This window comes from Mandrillus leucophaeus, unplaced genomic scaffold (genome assembly GCF_000951045.1).
Source record: "Mandrillus leucophaeus isolate KB7577 unplaced genomic scaffold, Mleu.le_1.0 Scaffold297, whole genome shotgun sequence".
Classification (NCBI taxonomy): domain Eukaryota; kingdom Metazoa; phylum Chordata; class Mammalia; order Primates; family Cercopithecidae; genus Mandrillus; species Mandrillus leucophaeus.
In genome coordinates this window covers 1,971,373-1,994,868 of record NW_012103109.1, presented here as the reverse complement: position 1 = coordinate 1,994,868, position 23,496 = coordinate 1,971,373, and the positions used below count along the sequence as shown (strand labels likewise).

Below are 23,496 nucleotides of genomic sequence, written 5' to 3'. Positions count from 1 at the left end.
TCTAATGTAGCAGAGTAAAGTACTTGACATCACAAGCTCTGATATTAGAACTGACTTTGAATCCTTGCTCCACCACCAGCTATTGTTTTAGGTTTGGAAAGTTACTCATCTTCTCTAAGCCTAAGTTTTCTTATCTGTAAAATGGGAATTGCAATAATTCTTACTTCATAGGGTTGCTCTGAAGACTAAATGAAAAAAGCACACAAAGGACTTAGCAAAATGCCTTATTTGATGAAATTGCTCTGCGGGGCTGGGAATTCGCATGATCACTGTGAACAGGTGGTACTAGGAGATGGCAAAGATAACTTTAGCCCCAACATTAGAGGGCGACATCTTCCTATGATATAAAAAGATGCTACCTACTTGGCAAACATAGCTTTCCGAAGAACAAGTATCAAGGAGTCTCTCATTGACATGCTGACTTTGAGAAGAGGCTGAAAAAGAATCAGTGGGTAAAAACAGAACAAGTTTGCTTATTAGCCTTAGCTCATTTCCAATACTGTTACCATATGGCTTCTATAAGGAAGCTTACTTCTGTTTTATATATGCTTTAATGTTTATTACAGTTAACAAGGACAATAGTATACTTTGTAACACTACAATGAAACTGGTTGTGAATGCCTTTGTAAATCTATTGTACTCAATAATGTTCTAAGAGAGTTTTAATTATTTCATTAACTTGAAAATGAGTTAACAGAATAGTGCTATGGATAGTAAATAAACCTGGAAAACAGTCTTGCTCAATGCTCTTGCCCTTTCCATGCAAATTTTATGTTTCAGACTAAAGTGGAATAGATTTCTTAGACATATATATTTATACAGAAATGCATCAGACTCCCACTAGACAGTTAAACCTCAGTTTCGGCAAGTTACTTGGGAATCTGAAGACTTACCTGCACTGCCTTAAGTAGCCTTTGTACAGTCTGAAGGGGCAGAAAGGACAAATAGTCAAAAGCTTCTGTGACTTTAGAAGAACAACTTTGAAGAACTAAGGGTGCATACATGACAATATTTGAAAGCAGGTCTGAAAAACAGAATCTATAATCAGTTGCCTCAAATAACTACAGATGTTTGAAATAAAAGAAAAATAAGGAGAAAGAAATGTAAGTCTTTTGCTTCCTTTCTCAAATAAGTCAAGTATACTGCAATGCAAATTTCTACTGATTCTATATATACTTTTTCTCCAATGTAACCAGGATAATTTTAGCTTTTTTCTGTGATAGTTTCAATTTCTCTAAAAATTAAACTGCCTAAAAGAAAGGAAGAAACCGATTACACTCCTAGACATAAGTAGTAGCACACATCTTTCTACGTCTAAGCTAAAATAAATCAATAAATATTTCTGAATTTTTAGTATGTGCAAACATAATATGGTCCTATTAGGAACATAAAAGTATAAAACATAGTCTTTCTTCAAAAATTTTAATAATTTAGTTGGAAGTAAAAAAAAATTTTTTTTAAGAATTAAAGAGGTAAATCACAGAGCAATATCAAATATCTAATAATTCCAAACATAGTTTATTGCCTACTAAATGGTAAAAGGAGAGTTTAAATAGGAGTTCAAAGGAAGAAGAGATCATTATGAGTTGGCATATATTAGGAAAGCAATGAGAAGGAACTTAAACTAGGTTCTAAAAGATGGGGAACATTTAAATGCACAAAGAACCAGAAAGACCTACATATATAAAGGGAAAAGTATGGGTAAAGGTCTGAGAAAGGTAAGCATAAGACATATTCAGAAGATGGTAGGGAAATCAATGATGCTAGGGTGAAGAATCCAGGAAAGTAAATAACTGACTTTAACATTGGAAAGGTAGGTTGGGATCCACTTGTCAAGGACTTTCAGTGCCAGGATAAAGAGCTGACGATTTGGCCAGGTGCGGTGGCTCACACCTGTAATCCCAGCACTTTGGAAGGTCGAGGCAGGTGGATCATGAGGTCAAGAGATTGAGACCATCCTGGCCAACATGGTGAAACACCGTCTCTACTAAAAATACAAAAATTATCTGGGTGTGGTGGCGCGTGCCTGTAGTCCCAGCTACTTGCAAGGCTGAAGCAGGAGAATTGCTTGAACCTGGGAGGCCGAGGTTGCAGTGAGCTGAGATCATACCACTGCACTCCAGCCTGGGTGACAGAGTGAGACTCCATCTCAAAAAAACAAACAAACAAAAAGAGCTGACAATTTATTAAAGAACATATTGATGATTTTATAGTCATAAAGTGGTATTTTAGGAATACTAACCTGTGGTAATATGCAGGTTAAATTGCTGAAGGGAGAAGAAAAAGCCAGGAAACCAGTTAGAAAGCTGTGGTAGTAGTCTAAATTCAAGGTTGTAAGAATGGGAACTAGACAGTGGATGTGAGGTTGGGGGAAGGAGGGAATAAAAAGATAGAAAAAAATAACAGTATGAGGCAGAAAAATGACAGAACTTTGGTACCAAGTGTGTTTGAGAAAATAAAAGGTAATTCCAGCCTCCAGGACCTGGAGAGCCATGCTTCAAATAATGGAAATAGGAGCAATGGAAAGGAAAATTTGTTTGAAGGGAGCTGTATTATATTTGAGGTAAAAGAAAAACTGGTCACAGGCAGGAAAAGAAGCAAACTCTTACAGTAGTCAGAGAACTTACCTAAAAAAGTTTCAGGGGAGTTATAAACAGTGATGAATGACATAGAGAAATTTTTAAAATTGGTGATTAAGACCAGTCAATTTAGACATTAGGAGTTATGTATTAAAAACAGCAAATTCAGGCTGGGCATGGTGGCTCAAGCCTGTAATCCCAGCACTTTGGGAAGCTAAGGTGGGTGGATCACCTGAAGTCAGGAGTTCGAGACCAGCCTGGCCAGCATGGCGAAACCCTGCCTCTATTAATAGTACAAAAATTATCTGGGCGTGGTAGCGTGTGCCTATACCAGCTACTGAGGAGGCTGAGACACAAGAATTGCTTGAACCCAGGAGGCAGAGGTTGCAGTGAGCTGAGATTGTGCCACTGCACTCCAGCCTGGGCAACAGAGTGAAACTGTGTCTAAAAAAGAAAAAAACAAAAAAAACCCAGCAAATTCAGAGGTTACCAGAGACAAATGCTGTGCAGTCCAAATGTCAAGGCTAAAAGGACTAGGAAGTCAATGAGTGGCAGCAGAAGGACAGCATTCATTTGAGAGGTATTAATAATAACAGAAAATGTTGAGGCAAAATGGAAGTTTTACTTATTGGTTAATTGTTGCTTTCCTTACTGACAACTACAGCCTTTTTGACAATTGACAATCCCAGACAACATAAATGGATTTGCTTTATTGGCATCCTATCAAAGATACTGCATTTAAATGCTCATTAAATTTTTTTTCCCAGGACCAAATGATTATGACATTTAAATGAAAATATTTCTAAAAACTTTATTCATCCTTTCAAAGTTTAATACCTAAGAAATGACTGATGGGAGAAGATGCTCTGGTAACAACCCTGTTGAGGACCTGCTCCAGAATTTCTTGTCTGATCATCTCATGGATCTAAAAACAACAGCATAAATAAAATATTCCTGGGTGACCTTCAGCTTTTAAGTATATCAATGCATGTCAGGCAGGATGAAGAACAGTTTGGATATGGGTAAAACTCAAAAACTCAGAATATAATGTGAATCACCTGGAAAGACAGAATCACTCAACTTTCCCCTTGTTCTGTGCTTCGATGATTCATTAGTAGGGTAAATACCATGTTTATTAGCCTAAAAGTACAGATCACATAAAACTATTGCTAATATAAGGTTCAGCATCAAACAGGACAAATTCTACTTAGGTATCCATTACCTGACAATATCCATATTCCTGACAGTACACATAACTTTTATTCTAAAAATTAAAATGTAAAAGCCCATGAAAATTTCTAGAAACTTAAAAGATCTTCCCTAACCCCTGTCTCAGTTTCTAGAAGCACAGCAGTTGCTGTTAAAAAGACCCATTCTGAATTTTCACTTAAATTTTAGTTAAAATTTTTACTTGAACTTAATTACTTTATGGTACAGACTAATTTCATTCAGACCTCAGACTGTTAGTGACTTAGCAGCAATTTATAAAGATGACTTGATAAAGCTGACATCTATGTGAAATCAAATGGAGCCTCTTTAGTTTTGAAAAATAATAATTTAAATACAAAAACATACTCTAAGATAATGTCTTTAACAATATCACTGTAAAGCAGGGTAATTTATATTACATCATCAAATACACTTACAACTCTCAAGAACTATTCTGACATTTACTTCATAGTTCTGGATTAGAACACTAGATTTACATTTAGATCAGCCTCCCAAATAACATTTTCAGCAGACACTCTTGGTGTGTAGCTACATTAAACAACTGAACATTAAGAAGACTTAGAGGAATTACTAGCAAAGTTGTTTAACCTCAGATATGATCTAGCATTTTTTTATTCAAAACAAAATACATTTTTGAAAACTGTTTTGGAAATTAATATTGTCAGTGATAATTTGGTAATAATGTCAAAAAAATGTAAATTTCCCATTTTGGGTTCTTCAGAAACAATGAACCAATAAGTATGACTTTTTTTTTTTTTTTTTTCTGAGATAGGGTCTCACTTTGTTACCCAGGCTGGAGTGCAGTGGTGCAAACACAGCTCACCATAGCCTTGACTTCCTGGGCTCAAGTGATCCACCTCAGTCACCCAACTAGCAGGTGCACGCCACCATGCCTGGCTAATTTTTGTATCTTTTGTAGAGATATTGTTTCGCCACGTTGCCCAGGCTGGTCTCAAACTCCTGAGCTCAAGTGATCTGCCCACCTCAGCCTCCCAAAGTGCTGGGATCATAGGTTAAGTCATGCCCAACCAAGCATGATTCTTTTCTTGTTTTATTTTCAGTAAAAATTCTTAGAGCATAATTCTTTAAGCTTGATGCTCTACAGTGACCTAAAAAAATTTCTTCTGTGTAAAGGAACAGCATTAAAACAAAATAAAACAAAAACTAGAAAGGTTTACTGCTGGAAGAAGGAAAAGTCATGAAAAAGCTATCTTATATTCAAACTTCTAGGTCAGAAGCAATTGGGTTACGTGGAATAAATGAAAAACTTACATAAAAGAATAAGAAAGTTAAGTATTCCATCAAACTGGATCTATAATGTTTCAATATTATCCTAATCTCTGTCATATATCCTCTGTCAAACTAATACTCAAATTTCCTTGTCCAGCAAACTCCCAGGCAAATGCCAAGCCCTACTTGGATTATTTAAACAAAATTAGGGAGTGGTTGCCAAAATAGTGTCTCACCTTAAAAGTTTCCAACAGGATATTAGCTCCGAGCTTACATGCATGCTGGTTTGGCATTCTAGAAAGACTTGGGCTGGTTTCAATAGTTTTTCCATCAAGAACCTTCTTTGGCCCGTATGAATCCATCAAAATGAAACCAAGTTCAACGAGGCCCTGAGTAACATGGTCCCAACTATGAACGCTACAAGAAAACAAAGCTTAGTTAAAAAAGAAAAACGTAGTAAGATATCTTACCTTTATACTCAATGCCCTGTTACACATTTCCCAAACTTGACCTGGATAACCAACGTACTCTGCATATAAACCTTTTCTTTACACACATCATCTGACAGAATTCTGAATTCCTAAATGTACCATAATGGGAATAGCAGGCAAGTGGTCTCCAATGACAGACAGAGTACTGGGAAAATCCAGAAGCTAGAGAATATTCAAAAACATACAAAAGAAACTGGAATATTTCAATATGATGACAATTAAAGATTCCCATTCAAGATTTCATGATGAGAAGTTCATTGCTGCCTCTTCTATTACCCTACAGCACTGACAACGCTTATGTAGAGGCTTACAAATTAGCTCCTCTCCATAGACAGAGATTCTGTAAGAGAGAGGTCATAGTATAGTCATATTTTTACCCACATTGCTTAACACAAGGGTGGCATATAAAAGACACTCAGTAGATATTTATAGTATAAATGGATGAATGATCTGGTGTCAACAGCATGAGCTAAAACTACAAATTATCTTTTGTAAAGGAGTAGAATCACTGGTGGTTTTATACCACTTAATGTTATACCCCACAGTGGAAATAATGTGCATATAACCTTTATCATTATATCTACCTGTTAAATTGCAACAAATTATAATGCAGCACTACAGAATGAAGTAGATAGTTATGGATAAATTATAAAATTTTAACAGAGTTAACAATATTCATACTCTGAAGAGCCAAAAATTCAATTACGTAAAATGGAGAATGCATTATTTAAAGGTTCATTAACTGAGTGGGGCAAGCATGTGTAACTAACCAGCCAGTTATTTTATAGGATCTAATAAGGCTATCCAAATCTCTCCCAGCTGAGGTTTGGTCCCACCTGGTGACAAGTACCCACTCCAGGCTAATTATACATGGAGATGCTTTCAAGTCCTATGATGGAGACTTTTAGAAGACGGGCAGCTTTCCAGGAATTTCCTAGTTAGTGAGTACCTGTTTCTTTAGCCCAATTTGAAGAGATTGGGTTGGGAAAATACTGGAGACACAACTATAAGCCTCAGGAAAAAGAATAATCAGATACAAAGATTAAAAAGCTTTAAGGCGGCCGAGTGTGGTGGCTCACGCCTGTAATCCCAGCACTTTGGGAGGCCAAGGTGGGTGGATCACGAGATCAGGAGATCAAGACCATCTTGGCTAACACGGTGAAACCCTGTCTCTACTAAAAATGCAAAACATTAGCCAGGCGTGGCAGCGGGCGCCTGTAGTCCCAGCTACTTGGGAGGCTGAGGCAGTAGAATGGCGTGAACCTGGGAGGCGGAGCTTGCAGTGAGCTGAGATCGCACCACTGCACTCCAGCCTGGGTGACTGAGCGAGACTCCGTCTCCAAAAAAAAAAAGCTTTAAAAGCTTTAAGGCCTATCAATGGGTAAAACACTCAAACAATAAACTCTAATTTCAAATTTGCCCTACTGCAAAGCTCATGTAAATTCAATCTATTAATAAACAAGAATTCCGGGCCTAGAAGAGACCTACCATAAATTATGCTTAAATTACGAAACTTTAAAATTTTTTAATGCATAATGAAAGCATGACATAGTAAAGACTGTTAGAACAGCTAATGCATATCCTGAAATTAAAATAAAAACCAGGATAGTTACTGATGTTTTCCATGTGGTTTTAAATGAATTCGTCTAAACTGGCTAATCAATAATTCAATTCCAACCATAAGCTCCAAATTTCAACAAAGTAAATAAAACTCTTAATGTTTTTTACTCACTTTAAAAAGAGGCCATTAGCCAGATGCAGTGGCATGCGCCTATTGTCCTGGCTACTTGAGAGGCTGAGGCAGGAGGATCAGTTGAGCCCACAAAATCAAGTCCAGCCTGGACAACATAGTGAAAAGTTCCTATGTCTCCAGGAAAAAAAAAAAAAGAAGAAGAAAGGCCAAGCCAGGCACAGGGGTACATGCCTATAGTCCCAGCTACTAAGGTGGGAGGCCAGGAGTTCGAGACTTCACCGTGCTATAACAGAGCCTGTGAATAGCCATTGCCCTCCAGCCTAGGGAACATAGTGAGACTCTGTTTCCTTTAAAAAAGAAAAGAAAGGGCCCAGACCGGTGGCTCAAGCCTGTAATCCCAGCACTTTGGGAGGCCAAGGCAGATGGATCGCTTGAGCTCAGGAGTTCAAGACCAGCCTGGGCAACATGGCGAAACTCTGTCTCTACAAAACACACAAAAATTACTTGGGCATGGTGGAGCATGCCTGTAATCCCAGGTACTCGAGAGGCTGAGGTGGGAGGATTGCTTGAGCCCAGGAAGTCAAGGGTGCAGTAAAGCCAAGATTGTGGCACTACACTCCAGCCTGGGTGACAGAATGAGACTGTCTCAAAAAAAAAAATGGAAAGAAAGCAAAGGAAAATAGAGAATTGTAGTATCATGAAATAAACAATAGCACCTAATTCAGTTTTGTGTGCTTGCTGTCAAGGTGAACAAGAAACCAGGTCCTGAGATTCAAGGATATTTCCATAGGGAAAAAGTATGCTCTACCAGTTTTAAGAAATTGAACCTTGATGTGTGAAGTCAACAGCTGTAAGTCATCAGCTTCCCCTCATAGCCTGCAAGTATGATACCACATTGCATTTTCTAACATTAAACACCTTATAAACCTTTTGAGATATGGTTCACCAACTTACCTATTCTTTACCACTTCCAAGATCATGGTTGAAACATAAGACCTATGAGGAACTAGATTCTGAAGAAATTTTGAGCCTTGGAGGAGTTGAAGATCCTTAAAGCTCTTTACAACCGAAGTCTTTAAAAGATCAAGCACCTTGGGTATAGTTAATAAAAATAAATGAAAAAAACAAATAATTAAAAGATCAAGTGCCTAATAGAATGAAATAAGAAAATAAAGCAAATATTATAGCTCATGCTATAAATCTTAACCCTATAACTGTTCCTATGAGCTGCCATTCACTATATCCCTATGACAACTATTTTAACTAGATGAAGATGTTACAAAAATTATGACGTTCAGTGGGAACTTTAAAGAGTTGAAGACAAGCCTTCCTTAAGCAAAAAGGGGGAAAAAAAAGGCTAAAAGTCAATATAAATATTACCCACAACCTGGAACACATATAAGAAAAAAAGGGTAAATTTCATCCTTGCAACTAACCTATTCTTGGAAAGCTACAACATAATAAAACTGCTGGTGAATATCCAGCTAAATTGTCCCTTCCTCCAACTTGGGCTGTGTGATATCCTTCCACTCTTATTCCCACCTCATCACCTAGCTTACCATACAATAGGAAATGAAAGAATAAACCAAAAACCTGTAGAAGTCTTCCATCAGTCCCCAGAGAACAGAGGGGACATACATGTCTTATAGCAGGAAGGGGGTAAAATTGTTTAGGAAAGGATACAACAAAAACAGATTTCTGTGTGTGTGTGTTTTGTTTTTTTTTTTTTTTTTTTTTTTTTTTTTTTTTTTTACCAACTACAGAAGGAAACAAAATGGCATTAAAAAAAAATACCTGGTCCTGAAATCTTTGTATTCTTGTTACAGAGAGAAGAAGAGCAATGCTGAAGGGACTTAAGTTATTATTGGAATCTCCTTGCTGTCCTGCCTAGAAAAGAGCAACCAAAAGAAAGTCATTACTTACATTTTCTTTTTTTTTTTTTTTTTAAAGATAGGGTCTCACTCTGTTGCCCAGGCTGGAGTGCAGTGATGCAATCATAAACCACTGCAGCCTTGATTTCCCAGACTCAAGGGATCCTCCTGGCTTAGCCTCCCAAGTAGCTGGGACTACACCATGCCTGGCTAATTTTTTAATTTTTAATTTTTAAATTTTTTGGAGAGATGAAGTCTCACTGTGTTGCCCAAGTGAGTCTCAAACTCCTGGCCTCAAGTGATCCTCCCACCTTGGTCTTCCAAAGTGCTGGGATTACAGGTGTGAACTACCACACCTGTCCCATTACATACATCTTAAAAGTATAACAGCCTATTTAACAATAAGTCCCTTGGCCAGGTGTCATGGCTCACACTTGTAATCCCAGCACTTTGGGAAACTGAGGCAGGTGGATCACTTGAGGTCAGGAGTTCAAGACCAGTCTGGCCAACATAGTGAGACCCCATCTCGTAAAGTACAAAAATTAGCTGGGAGTGGTGGCGCATGTCTGTAATCCCAGCTACTCAGGAGGTTGAGGCAGGAGAATCACTTGAATATGGGAGGCGAAGGATGCAGTGAGCTGAGATTGTGCCACTGCACCCCCCACCAAAAAAAAAAAAAAGTCCCTATGACTCAAAGGACATAAAAAAAAATTTTTAATAGTAAATAAAAAATAAAAATAGGTCCTTGAATGGATCAGAAATCCAAATGTAAGAGCAAAAATTATAATACTTTTAGAAGAAAACATACAGAAAAATTTCAAGACCTTGGATTAGGTAAAGATTTCTTAGATACAATACCAAAAGCATAATCTGTACAAGAAAAAATTGATAAACTGGACCTCACCAAAATTTAAAACTTTTGTACTTCAAAAGATACCATTAAGAAAATAAAAAGACAAGTCACAGACTGAGAAAAAATATTTGCTAATTATATACCCGATAAGGAACTTGTCACCATTCATAACAAAGTTATTGAAAAAATAAAAAAGAACTTGTCAGTAGAATATACAAAGAATTTTAATTAAGAAGACAAACAACACACTCAAAAAATGGGCAAAAGATTTGAATAGACATTTCACCAAAGAAGATTTTAGAACAGTTAATGAGCACATGAAAAAAGATGCTCAATTATCATCAGTCATTAAGAAAATGCAAAGTTAAACCTCAATGAGGTACTGTTTCATACCCATTAGAATGGATATAATAAAAAAGACAGACAACAAATGTTGGCCAAGAGACAGAGAAATAGGAACCCTCACACAGTGATAGTGGGAATGTCAAATGATACTGTTTTGGAAAGCAGGCAGTTTCTTAAAAATATAAACATAAATTTCTCATACAAGCCAGCAGTTCTACTCCTGGGTATATGCACAAAAGAAATAAAACATATGTCCACACAAAGACTTGCATGTGAATGTTAGTGGCAGCATTATTTGTAGTAGCCAAACAGTAGAAAAAATTCAAATATCCACCAGCAGGGAGACTGCTAAATAAAACTCACATATATCCACAAAATGGAATACTATTCAACAATAAAAAGAAATGAGCCTAATATGGTAGCTCACACCTGTAATCCCAGCTAGTTGGGAGGCTAAGGCAGGAGGATCACTTGAGGCCAGGAGTTCACAGCAAGACCTCCATCTCTTAAAAAAATTTTTTTTTGGCCGGGCGCGGTGGCTCAAGCCTGTAATCCCAGCACTTTGGGAGGCCGAGGCGGGCAGATCACGAGGTCAGGAGATCGAGACCATCCTGGCTAACACGGTGAAACCCCGTCTCTACTAGAGGTGGCGGGCGCCTGTAGTCCCAGCTACTCGGGAGGCTGAGGCAGGAGAATGGTGTAAACCCAGGAGGCGGAGCTTGCAGTGAGCTGAGATCTGGCCACTGCACTCCAGCCTGGGTGACAGAGCGAGACTCCGTCTCAAAAAAAAAAAAAAAAAAAAAAAATTTTTTTTTAAATTAGCCAGGTGTGGTGGTGTGTGCCTGTGGTCCTAGCTAGTCAGAAGTCCACAATGGGAGGATCACTTGAGGCCAGGAGTTTGAGGGTGCAATGAGCCATGATCACGGATATTGCACTCCACCCTAGGTGACAGAGTGAGACCATGTCCCTTAAAACAAGCAAAACAGTAAAAAGAAATGAAATACTGACATACACTACAACACAGGTGAACCCTGAAAACATTACACTTCATGAAAGAAGATATACACAAAAGACCACATATCATATAATTTCATTTATACAAAATATCTAGGAAAGGTAAATCTATAGAGACAGAAAGTAGATTAGTGGTTACCTGGGGCTGGGAGTGCTAATGCAGATTAAATGGGCATAAAAGATCTTACAGGGTGATAAAAATGTTCTAAAATTGGATTATAGTGACAGTTACAAACTAGGTAAACTTATGAAAAACATCACTGGATTGCATGCTTAGAATAAAATAATGTTATGCTATGTAAATTGTGCCTCAAAAAGTTTAAAAAATACATTTTCAAGGCCTAGAAAAGATGATACCAATAAAACAAAAAATATATAAAATAAAACATCAATCAAACAGAAAACAAAAACAAAACAACAGAGTGGATCAAAATACATAAAGCTGGTGAAATGGCCAGTAATATAGTTACTACGAACCTAAATTTAAAAAAAGAATGAACAGATACAGAGAAGATAAATTAAAGCCTACTCACAGATTATGGTCTTTAAGTATTCTTTCCTACAAAAGGGACCCAGGGCTTTTTAGAGACATGGTTGGCATCAGGATGGGGCAAAGAAAGTACTATAGTGAGCCTTGGGCATATCATGCCACAGCTCAAAGACTAATGGGGTCACATCAAAAGAACACATAAGCTGACCTGAAGGATCCAACTGGCTAAATTTGGGTAATTTTGTGCTCAAAACAAATAACGACAGTAATGAATAATGAGTACATTGAATTTAAAAATGTTCATGAGTGCATAATGATATTCATGAATAAACAATAGGGAAAGGAGAGGCTCTTTTTACAGAAGAATGCCAGCTAATAATGTAGAAAGAAAGACGCAATTAAAATTTTCTAATTAAAATCAGAATCCCTTGGGAACAGATTGTGAGGACAAAAAGAAAAAAATAATAAAATATAAAATTCAAATTCCTGGTATAATTACTGATTTAGGCCAAGAATCATCAATAGACAGGAAAACGAAAACCATTGTGTGAAATGTTGTTGGGAAAAGGATTTTCAATACTATCTCGAACTATGATCCTATAGATTCCTTTCTAATTACAAAGGGATACATATATACTTATAAATGAAGAAAATCGATGGTCATTTTCTTAAAAGCAAATGATTTAGCATCACAAATAGTAAGGTAGTTAATACTATGTTCCTCCTGATGTAATGCATAGAACAGTGGTTGGCTAACTACAAAAAGCCTGTTGGCCAAATCCAACACACTACCTGTTTTTGTGCAACCCATGAGCTAAGACTGGTTTTTATGGTTTTAAATGGTTGGTGCGGGGGGGAAATCAAAGGAAGGCCAGTGCAGTGGTTCACGCCTGTAGTCTCAGCACTTTGGGAGGACAAGGCAGGCAGATCACTTGAGGCCAGGAGTTGAAGACTAGCCTGGCCAACATGGCGAAACCCCACCTCTACTAAAAATACGAAAATTAGCCAGGCGCGGTGGCATGCGCTTGTAGTCCTAGCTACTTGGGAGGGTGAGGCATGAGAATCACTTGAACCTGGGAGGTGGAGGTTGCAGTGAGCCAAGATTGGGCCATGGCACTTCAGCTTGGGTGAGAGTGAGACTCTGTCCAAATAAAAAACAAAAACGAAGAATAATATCCCACAATATAAAAATGGAATAAAATTCAAATTTCAGTGTCCATAAATAATGGGAAAACAGCCACACTCATTAGTACATTTTGTCTGTGGCTGCCTTCTTGCTGCAATGGTAAAGCTGAGTAGTTGTGACAGAGCCTGCATGGCCTGCAAAGTGCAAAATATTAGTATCTGGCCCTTGCAAGAAAATGTACACAACATCACTTACGAAGTATTCAAGTCAAAAATGTCTAACTTGAACCCAATCATGAGGAAACAATCAGATAAATCCAAAAATGTGGGACATTACACAAGTGGGCTGATGCTTCAAAAAAATCAGTCTAAAACTAGAAAGACCAACCAAATGCAATGCATGAAGCCTGATGAGAGCCTGGAGCGGAGGAAAAAAAAAAACACAGCTGTAAAAGACATTTTAGAGACAACTGTGAAAATGTGAATAGGGAATATAAATTAAATAATATTATGGAATTATTGTTAATTTTCTTAGATGTGATGATGGTATTGTGATAATATGTCCCTGTTCTTAGCAAGCTGAAATATTAAGGCATTGAGGTGTTAGGGTTTGGGTTTCTGCATCTTACTTTTAAATGTTCAGAAAAAGAATATGTATGAGAGAAAAAGTGAGGTAAATGTGGCAAAGCGTCTAATAATTGGTGAATCTAGGTGAAGGGAACATAGGTGTTCTTCACGCTATGTAGTGTTTTAACTTTTCTAAGTTAGAATTTTCAAACTAAAAAGTTGGAGGAATAAATATATCTGTACACTACTTTTCTTTAATATAGCTCAAAACACTTGAGTTTTATTTTACTACTTTACAAATACGTCATGATGAATGACTTAGCATCACACAACTCCATGATCTACTACTAGATGCAACATCCTAATTCATAAATGAGAAAGCAGAGGCCATAGGTGAAGGTCACATAAGATAGTGACACATAATCTACTTAGATTGAGTTTCCTGCTGAATAGTTCTCAGCTTTTTTTCTACTTTTTTGCATTAGAACATTTGAGGCTTTTTTAATAGACCTTTCTGGCTTGCTTAAGGATGTGGTATACAGCTAAAGTGAGGACTTTAAAAAAAAGGGAGTGTGGTAACATGTATTGTCCACTTTTAAAGTAAAAAAAAAAAAAAAAAAAAAAAAAAAAAAAAAAAAGAGATCCTCCACACCCAGAGTCATTTTACAGTATTTATTTCCTGTCATTAACTGGCATAAAAATGGCTTAAGTTCAAACACTTTCATTCAAAAGAGACCCAGATCACCTTACAAGTTTGGTGCTACCTTTAAGTGTTTCAGGAGTTCTCTGCCTAGTTCATAGTCCAATTTGATGGCAAACACAATGTGTAGAATAATGGTGCCTTCCACATGACGAAGTTCACCTGATGGCACAGTAACAACATCCAACAGCCTAAAAGATTCAACAGAAAGGTATGAGCTATAAGGTGCGGTGCCTCATGCCTGTAATCCCAGCACTTTGGGAGGCCGAGGCAGGCAGATCACTTGATCCCAGGAGTTCAAGACCAGCCTCTACTAAAAGTTTAAAAAAATCAGCCCCATGTGGTGGCACACCTGTAGTCCCAACTACTTGGGAGGCTGAGGTGGGAGGATTGTTTCAGCCCAGAAGGTGGAGGTTGCAGTGAGCCAAGATTGTGCCACTGCACTCCAGCCAAGGCAACAACAAAAAAAAGGTATGAGCTATGGTTTTTGAGTGAGAGACAAGGGCAGGTGCTACGATGAACAAGTAGACCAACTCAATCTAAACTCATACAATCACTGAAGGCAGGTGTTTACTAGAAATTCTACTGCCCAGTTCTCTACTCCTGTCTGTCTGTTCTATGTACCCATCCATCCATCCATCCATCCGAGACAGGGTCTTGCTCTGTCACTCAGGCTGGTGTGCAATGGCATGATCATAGCTCACTGTAGCCTCAACCTCCCAGGCTCAAACAGTCTTCCTACCTCAGCCTCCTGAGTAGCTGGGACTGCAGGCATGGGCCACTTTGCCCAACTAATATTTCTATTTTTTGGTAGAGATGGAGTTTCACTATATTGCCCAGCTGGTCTCGAACTCCTGGGCTCAAGTGATTCTCATGCCTCAGCCTCACAAAATGTTGGGATCACAGGCATGATTTACTGTGCCCAGACTCCACTTCTTTTTACAAGATTTCATAAAATAAATGTCTATAGTCATAATTTCTTCTTTTTTATCTCACAATCTCTTCCCAGTACAATCCAATTCAATCAGGTTTCTATCCTCTTTCTACCCTCACCCCCGCAATAACATTAGATTACTTTTTCAGGGGTCACAAATGACCTCCAAGTTGCCAAAAACAATAAAGTCCCATCTTAATTAACATCTCAGATCTGACACAATTAACTACTTCTTTCTTGAAAAATTTTCTTCTCTTAGCTTCCAGGGCATCATCACTGGCCTCTCCTCAAACAAACATTTTTTTTTTTTTTTAGACAAGGATTCATTCCCATTGCCCAGGCTGGAATGCAAAGGTGCAATCTCAGCTCACTGCAACCTCCGCATCCTAAGCTCAAGTGATTCTCCTGCTTCAACCTCCCAAGTAGTTGGTACTACAGGCATGCATCACTGCACCTGGCTATTTTTGTACTTTTTGTAGAGATAGGGTTTTACCATGTCATCCAGGCTGGTCTTGAACTCCTGAGCTCAAGCAATCTGCCTGCCTCAGCCTCCCAAAGTGCTTGACCTTGAAATGGTGGAATGCCTCTGAACTCAGTCTTACATTTCTTTTAATTCATGCTTTCCCTTGATAATCCCATTCAGTCTCTTGGCTTTAGTCCCTTCCAGTCTTATCCCAAGTTCTGCCCTCTCCCTACTACTCCAAAGTACCTGGTTAATATCTCCTTATGGGACCCTAATATATTAGTGTGGTCAAAAGTGAGCTAATTCAAAAAAAAAAAAAAAATGAGCTAATTATTTTCTCCAAAATCTGATTCTTTGTCAGCTTATTCTAATTTAGTATCTAAGACCACCTTCTCTGCTGGGTGTGGCAGCTTGCTCCTGTAATTCCAGCACTTTGGGAGGCTGAGGCAGGAGATTGCCTGAGGCTAGGAGTTCAAGACCAGCCTGGGCAACATAGTGAAACCCTGTCTCTAGAAAAAATTTTTAAAATTAGCCAGGTTTGGGCCGGGTGCAGTGGCTCATGCCTGTAATCCCAGCAGTTTGGGAGGCCAAGGCAGGCGGATCACTTGAGGTCAGGAGTTCGAGACCAGCCTGGCCAATATAGTGAAAGCCTGTCTACTAAAAATACAAAAAGTAGCCAGGCATGGTGGTGCGCACCTGTAATCCCAGCTAGTAGGGAGGCTGAGGCAGGAGGATCACTTGAACCCGGGAGGCAGAGTTTGCAGTGACCTGAGATCATGCCACTGCACTCCAGCCTGGGCAACACAGTGAGACTTCATCTCAAAAAAAAAAAAAAAAAATTTAGCCATAGTGGGGGGTGCCTGAAATCCCAGACACTTGGGAGGGTGAGGCAGGAGAATCACTTAAACTTGGAAAGCAGAGGTTGCAGGGAGTCGAGATTACGCCACTGTACTCCAGCCTGGGTGACAGAGACTCCATTTCAAAAAAAAAAAGAAAAAAATAGAAAAAAATTAACCAGGCTTGGTGTCACATGCCTATACTCCCAGCTATTGGGAAGCTGAGGCTGGAGGGTCACTTGAGCCCAGGAATTAGAGACTACAGTGAGCTATGATGGTGCTACTGTACTCCAACCTGGACAACAGAATAAGACACTCTTAAAAAAAGAAAAGAAAAAATGAAAAAATAAACCACCTCTAATTAATTGCTCAAGCCAAACTAACTAAATTCTCTGTCTCTCGATTTCCATATCCATAAAATAGAGGTAAAATAGGGTTGTGAGGTTTAAAGTGCTTGGAATAGCACCTGGCACAGAATGAACACTCTACAAATGTTTGCTTAAAAAACAAAAATCTGGCTGGGCACGGGGGCTCACGCCTGTAGTCCCAGCACTGTGGGAGGCCGAGGTGGGTGGATCACCCGAGGTCAGGAGTTCAAGACCAGCCTGGCCAATTTGGTGAAACCCCATCTCTACTAAAAATACAAAAAATTAGCTGGGCGTGGTGGCGCGTGCCTGCAATCTCAGCTACTCAGGAGGTTGAGGGAGGAGAATCGCTTGAACCCAAGAGGCGGAGGTTGCAGTGAGCCGAGATTGTGACACTGCACTCCAGTCTGGACAACAGAGCGACACTCAACATCAAAAAAAAAAAAAGAAAGAAAGAAAAAACAAAAATCCTTGGCCAGGCACAAAGGCTCATGTCTGTAATGCCAGCACTCTGAGAGACTGAGGAGGGTGAATCACTTGAGGCCAGGAGTTTGAGACCACCCTGGCCAACATGGCAAACCCTGTCTCTACTAAAAATACAAAAATTAGCTGGGCATAGTGGTGCGTACGTGTAGTACCAGATACTTAGGAGGCTGAGGCAGGAGAATCGCTTAAACCTGGGAGGTGGAGGATGCAGTGAATTGAGATATGCCACTGCACTCCAGCATGGGCGACACAGCGATACTCTGTATCAAAAACAAACAAACAAAAACACCCAAAATCCTCTTTCTCAGACATGTCACACTGTTCTGCCTTTGTACTATTCCCCTACCTGAGAATGTTCTCTGATCTATATATTATGGATCTTATCATTCAGGCTTCAGTTAAAATAGTACATCTGAGAGAGGTTTTCCCTGACCCAGTCTAAAGTAGCTATACTGTCAGTGTTAGATCAACCATTTGAATTATCTGCATAGCACTTTTCCCTTTAATATTTTTCTTGTTATTTATTTTCTGTCCTCTTCTCACTAAAACTGAAGCTCTGCAAGAGCAGGGACGTTGTCTGACTGGTTCAACACGGTAGCCCCAAGACTAAACAGTTCCTGGCAGAGAGTTGACACTTAATAAATAGGTTTTAAACTTGCAGCTTATAGGACAATTATTGCTATTTTCCTGGAAAGGTGAAAATGAAAGAGCTGAAGAGATCATGTTATTCTCTTTATTACTGAGCAGCCAAGAGAAGATTAGAAAAGTTTCGTGCTGAGGTGAAGTTAGGCGGTAAAAGAGAAGAAAATGAAGTAGCTAAAATACACAATGAGAAGATGAATTTGTAAAAATGATCTTTATTTCTACACTATATTACTCACTCATCACCACTCCGTTCCTCATTGTGCTGCTTATCTAGTGCACTGAAGAAGGCTATGATTCCTTCCAAAACACTCTTTCTGCTTCCCTGAAAACAGTACAAAATTTATAAGGTCTCCCAATTAACAGCAAAATAACCAAGTTGAATTCAAAGTACTTTTCAGCTTAAAGAATTCTCCAGTACAAATTTAAATAAATAATCTATGACTTAGACTCAAACTAAGAATGTATAGAACACTTTCATGTTGAAACAAGGTTTGAAATACCTCTTACTGTAAGAATTTATGGGGCCTATAGTCTACCCTTTCTAAGATCTTTATCCCTTTTACCACCACAAAGAAAATGTAGCAATAGAAGAGATAATGCATGTTTTCCTTGGATGAGAAGCATGATCTTTTTACCAGGCCAAACCAAACCACTAAACATGAAATGAAAGCATCTATGCTCGGCTATGTTTGTTCTGCTATGTAAACCAAGGGTATGAATAAGTTGAATGGTCATAACTGGTCATACCACGAGAACTAAGGAGAAACAATTTTCCATTTGTACCTTGGAGGAGAGAACCAGAAGCTGATAGACCAAAGGTGGTATTTCTTGAAGATTCATCTTGGAGAACATGCTCAATGCTTTTTCCACCACAAATTCCACCTCTTCTGTAGTCAGAGGGACATCCCTGTGGATGAAAGATTCTAAAGGCTACAGACAGAGTCCAACTGCCTTGTTTTCAGAAATTCAATTCAGGGCTTTACAGTGGTTAAAATTCCATTAAACATATTTTAAGAAATAAAACTTGGGGGCAGAGAATTAAAGAGATAATAGATTATTATAACTGTCCCTTTTGATTTTTCTCTAATGAACCTTTAAGGGAACTGATAACCTTACCTAAGCAAAGTCATCTTAGAAAAAAAATCATAAAGTTACATTTTAAATAAGTAAATAAAGCCAAAAAGGAGGCAGGAGTGGGGAGGAAATCTGTAACAGAAAACATAACTACTAATATTCTTACAGTCAGGAGAGCGTGATGTTTACGTTTGCTATGGTTTAATTTCTAGCAAGTAAGTTCACAAAGTAGGATATACAAAGAAAAGGGAAAGATGATGCTTACTTGAACATGGAGGTGAGCTGGATTACGTATTGCTGATCCCACCTGGTAGAAGAAAATGACAAAGAAAGTTTATTTCATTCCAACTTATTTAGATATAACTTTGTAAAATTAATGAGGACAAAAAAAGGGCCAATTCAAGTTTGATTTTGCAATACTGAGAAACAAGATCAAATAAATACCATTTAAAACAATAAAATAGCGGTTGTTAACCTATCTGACTTGCAAAATCAAAATTCTGATGATACCCAATGTTGGTGAAATTGTGGAAAACACACACTCTTCACATACTGTTTCAGGGAATGCATGACAAGTTGGCGGTATTTATCAACTTTAAAAATGCACGTAATCACAGACCTACCCGATTTACTATTTGAAATATGTGCCATGTACATGCTTACAAAAGGTCATCTAGATATATAAAAATGTTCAGGCCAGGTGCAATGGCTCATGCCTATTATCCCCACACTTTGGGAGGCCAAGGATCACTTGAGGCCAGGAGTTCAAGACCAGTCTGGGCAATAAAGCAAGATTCCCATCTCTATTTAAAATTTAAAAAGACGTTCATTGAAACACTCTTTGTAATAGCACAAAAACTGGAAACAACCAAATAATCCGACAATTGTAGATTAGCCAAAGAATAGATTACTGCAAACCATTAAAAAGAATGATGGAGAGTTGTATATGCTGACATGGACAGCTGTATTAAATAAAAAATGAAAGGTATGTTACGACATGTATTGAATAAACTCTTGTGTAATTAAAAACAAATAAATTGATACATATATGCTTAAAATTATTTATGTAAGGGATCTTATGTAAGCAACCATAAAAACAATTATCTGGTTTAGATAATCTTGGGTATTCCCTTCTTGTTCTTTTTAACAAACCTACATGCAGTCACAGTGTTATATAACACAGTAAACTCTTTATTTTGTTAATTATATGGTAAGAATTTTTCATATTTGATGTATACATTTCACTTTTAATAGGTATAAATGTCATGGAGTGGCTCTACCTTAACTTACATAGTTTACATGTTCTATTACTGTATGCTTATATTGGTCACAAATTTCTTGTTGAACATGTTCATATGTGAGGATTTTCTTGTATGTTGGAGTCATTCTTTAATGTAGATTCCCAGAAATACAATTACTGGTTAAAGGATACATTATTTGTATATTCTAGTCCCTCAAAAAAAAAAAAAGAAAGAAAAGATGCAGCAGCAGGGTGACTTCCCCAGCCTTCACGACCTTGAGACTCCAATAATGCTTAGATTGGAGCATTAAACACACTAAATTCACATTTAATTATGTGTATCTTAACACAATAAATTGCTGTACTAAGATACACAGTCAAGCAAATAAAACTATACGAACAGTCTTAGAGGACAGAATATAGTAAATCATCTCTTTCTCACTAATTCATTGCAGACTAAATAGTTTTATAGTGTTATATTCAAAACTACAAAAAAGAAGGACTTAAAACCTTCACAGATATAAATTCCTGAAATAAAGTGGTTTTTTTTTTTTTTTGGCCACTTGTATTCCTAAGAAAGTTCTACATATTAATAAGACTCACCTGCCAGAACACAGGATGTTAATCAACTGCTTCTTACACTCTTCCCCACTCAGTACACCTAGAAATGCAAAATATACTGAGCAATAAATTTGAGCATGTGAATAGAGAAAAAGCCAATAAAGTTGGAAGAAAATTACCTTTTCCATAAGCCAGATTTTCCTTTTTGGTAGCCAGGGCAGTGAGAATGATAGGTAGTAACTCCAAAGATTGTCCATTCACTAGGCTGCCTTCTCTGACAGCACTAATAAACTCATTGGCTAATTCAACCAATAATGGTCCTGGAAAATGGTGAGCCTAAAAGTTCACAGGATAAAGGAAATCTCAAGCAGAAATCCCATGTTTGATATATCTTTCTAAGAAATAAAGTCTTTTGCTGAAATAAATTAATTGTCTGAGATCCAGAATTGGTCCCATAAGGGATTTATGGAATCATTCTGCTCTGTCTGGTACATAGTTATAATTGCGCAGGGCTTCAAAAGTTAGAATCCTCTGTCGGTTCCCTAATGCTTTCATATATGCCAACTCTTCAAAGAGATATATGTCCATGGTACCAGAAATGTAATATGAACACATCTAAGTGGATTATAACCCATTCATCTGCCTTTTTTTGAAATGGGGTCTCACTCTGCTGCCCAGGCTGGACTGCAGTGGCACAATCTCGGCTCACTGCAACCTCCACCTCCCTGGCTCAGGCGATCTTCTTGCCCCAGCCTCCCAAGTAGCTGTGACCACTGACATGCACCACCAGCCTGGTTAATTTTTTTTTCTTTTGTATTTTTGGTAGAGATGGGGTTTCACCATGTTGCTCAGGCTGGTCTCAAACTCCTGAGCTCAAGCGATACTCCCACCTCAGCCTCCCAAACGGCTGGGATTACAGGTGTGAGTCACTATGCCCAGCCTGCCTGCTTCTTTGTTTTTTAACAACAGGTCTTATTCATAAATAAGAACTATGCTAGGTTAGGCACTTAAGTTTTCCTTCCCTCAACAAACTACAAACCCCCCAAAATCTACCCTCAAATAAAAGTTTTTGTTTGCCATCTTACCTCCAGCATCAGTAATCCTATGATCTCAGACGCTATTTCTTTCTGCAAATCCCCTGATTCCACCAACTGGATACAATAAGTGTATATCTTATGTCTCCTAAGTGCTCCAGCTTCCTCACAGCAGGGGGAACCTTATTGTTTTAAACAGGGGGTACAGAAACAAAGGAAGAAATCTTACAAGATTGATAGATAAATAGGAAAAACGAACAGGTTTGTAGTCAAATACAAAAAATAGAATTATCAAACAACTGATTACTATAGTGCTTAGAAAAGCAATGGTTAAGGGCTTTGAAAAAGTGCTTAATTTAGCCAAAGTAAAGGGACGAAAATGTCATCTTTTCTTCATCCACCTATTTTATTAATTTATTTGAATAATTATGTAGTACAGGATGAAGTAACTTTCTAATAGGTCTTACAGCTTTTGAGAAGTCCAGTAACCCAAATTTAATAAGTTAATAAATCTATTTTCTTCAAACTTCTGCAATAGTTCTTTAAAATCACAACAGTTAGCAAGCTTTTTTAATGTGCTCTATACAAATACTTGTGAACTTTTAATATGTTCAGTGCTTTCATTTTGATAACTGTATCTCCATTTGATATTTTCACTTGTATAACTCATTTGCAGTCTGAAAATTTTTTTTAGTGCCAGTCCCTGAACATATCATTAAAAGTTAATTTTCTTTGCATTTTAAAATATCTGGATCATGACGAAAAAGTGATGAAAATAAATAAAAACTGAAAAAAAAAAGAGATAATAACAAGTGTTGATGAGGATGTGAAAAAATGGGCATCTTAATCCAGCCACAGTGGAAAACAGTTTGGCAGTTTCTCAAACACTTAAACATAAGAGTTTCCATATGATCTGGCAATTCCACTCCTAGATATATATCCAAGAGGAAGGAAAACATATGTCCACACAAAAATTTATACATAAATGTTCATAGTAGTAGTATTTATAATAGCCAGAAAATAGATACAACTTAAGTCTTCATCAACTCATGAATGGAAAAATGTTGTATATCCACATAATGGAATATTATTCAGCAGTAAAAATAAACTACTGATACATATTACAACATAGAAGAACCTTTGTAACATTAAAAATGAAAGAAGTCAGTCACAAAGGACTATATGTAGAATGATTCTACTAAATGAAATGTCCAGAATAGACAAATCTGTAGAGACAAAAAGTAGATTCGTGGTTTCTTAGGACTGGAATGGACTAGGGGTTTGGAGAGGTGACATCTAAGAGATGCAAACCTTCTTTCAGGGGTAATGAAATTGTTTTAAAATCAATTGTGGTAATGGATACACAACTGTGAATATACTAAAAGCCACAGAATTGCTCTTCCATTTAGTAGTGCACATAGGCAGCTGCTATTGATCTTTCATTATTTCCTTTTCTCTGATATTTCTATAAAATATTTAGCAAGTTTCCATACAGGTTGACTCAACCAATCTTGAAAGTTCTTTCGGCCGAGCACGGTGGCTCACGCCTGTAATCCCAGCACTTTGGGAGGCCGAGGCAGGCGGATCATGAGGTCAGGAGATCGAGACCATCCTGGCTAACATGGTGAAACCCCGTCTCTACTAAAATACAAAAAAAATGAGCCGGGCTT

At 37.9% G+C, this 23,496-nt stretch overlaps 1 protein-coding gene across 3 annotated transcripts in view; it reads right to left on the bottom strand.

The window, feature by feature from the left end:
* Positions 1 to 23,496, bottom strand: part of FANCI (Fanconi anemia, complementation group I) — an 81,872-nt gene that overhangs the window by 35,765 nt on the left and 22,611 nt on the right. For all 3 annotated transcript variants that reach the window (XM_011986319.1, XM_011986317.1, XM_011986318.1), the window contains 13 exons: positions 21,878 to 22,008; positions 20,972 to 21,128; positions 20,835 to 20,892; positions 19,257 to 19,298; positions 18,701 to 18,824; positions 18,154 to 18,239; positions 14,253 to 14,379; positions 9,018 to 9,110; positions 8,178 to 8,314; positions 5,276 to 5,456; positions 3,417 to 3,504; positions 894 to 1,024; positions 364 to 434 (listed from right to left, as the gene is read on the bottom strand). In XM_011986319.1, coding sequence (XP_011841709.1) covers positions 364 to 434; positions 894 to 1,024; positions 3,417 to 3,504; positions 5,276 to 5,456; positions 8,178 to 8,314; positions 9,018 to 9,110; positions 14,253 to 14,379; positions 18,154 to 18,239; positions 18,701 to 18,824; positions 19,257 to 19,298; positions 20,835 to 20,892; positions 20,972 to 21,128; positions 21,878 to 22,008 — 1,426 coding nt within the window. The remainder of the gene's footprint in view (positions 1 to 363; positions 435 to 893; positions 1,025 to 3,416; positions 3,505 to 5,275; positions 5,457 to 8,177; positions 8,315 to 9,017; positions 9,111 to 14,252; positions 14,380 to 18,153; positions 18,240 to 18,700; positions 18,825 to 19,256; positions 19,299 to 20,834; positions 20,893 to 20,971; positions 21,129 to 21,877; positions 22,009 to 23,496) is intronic.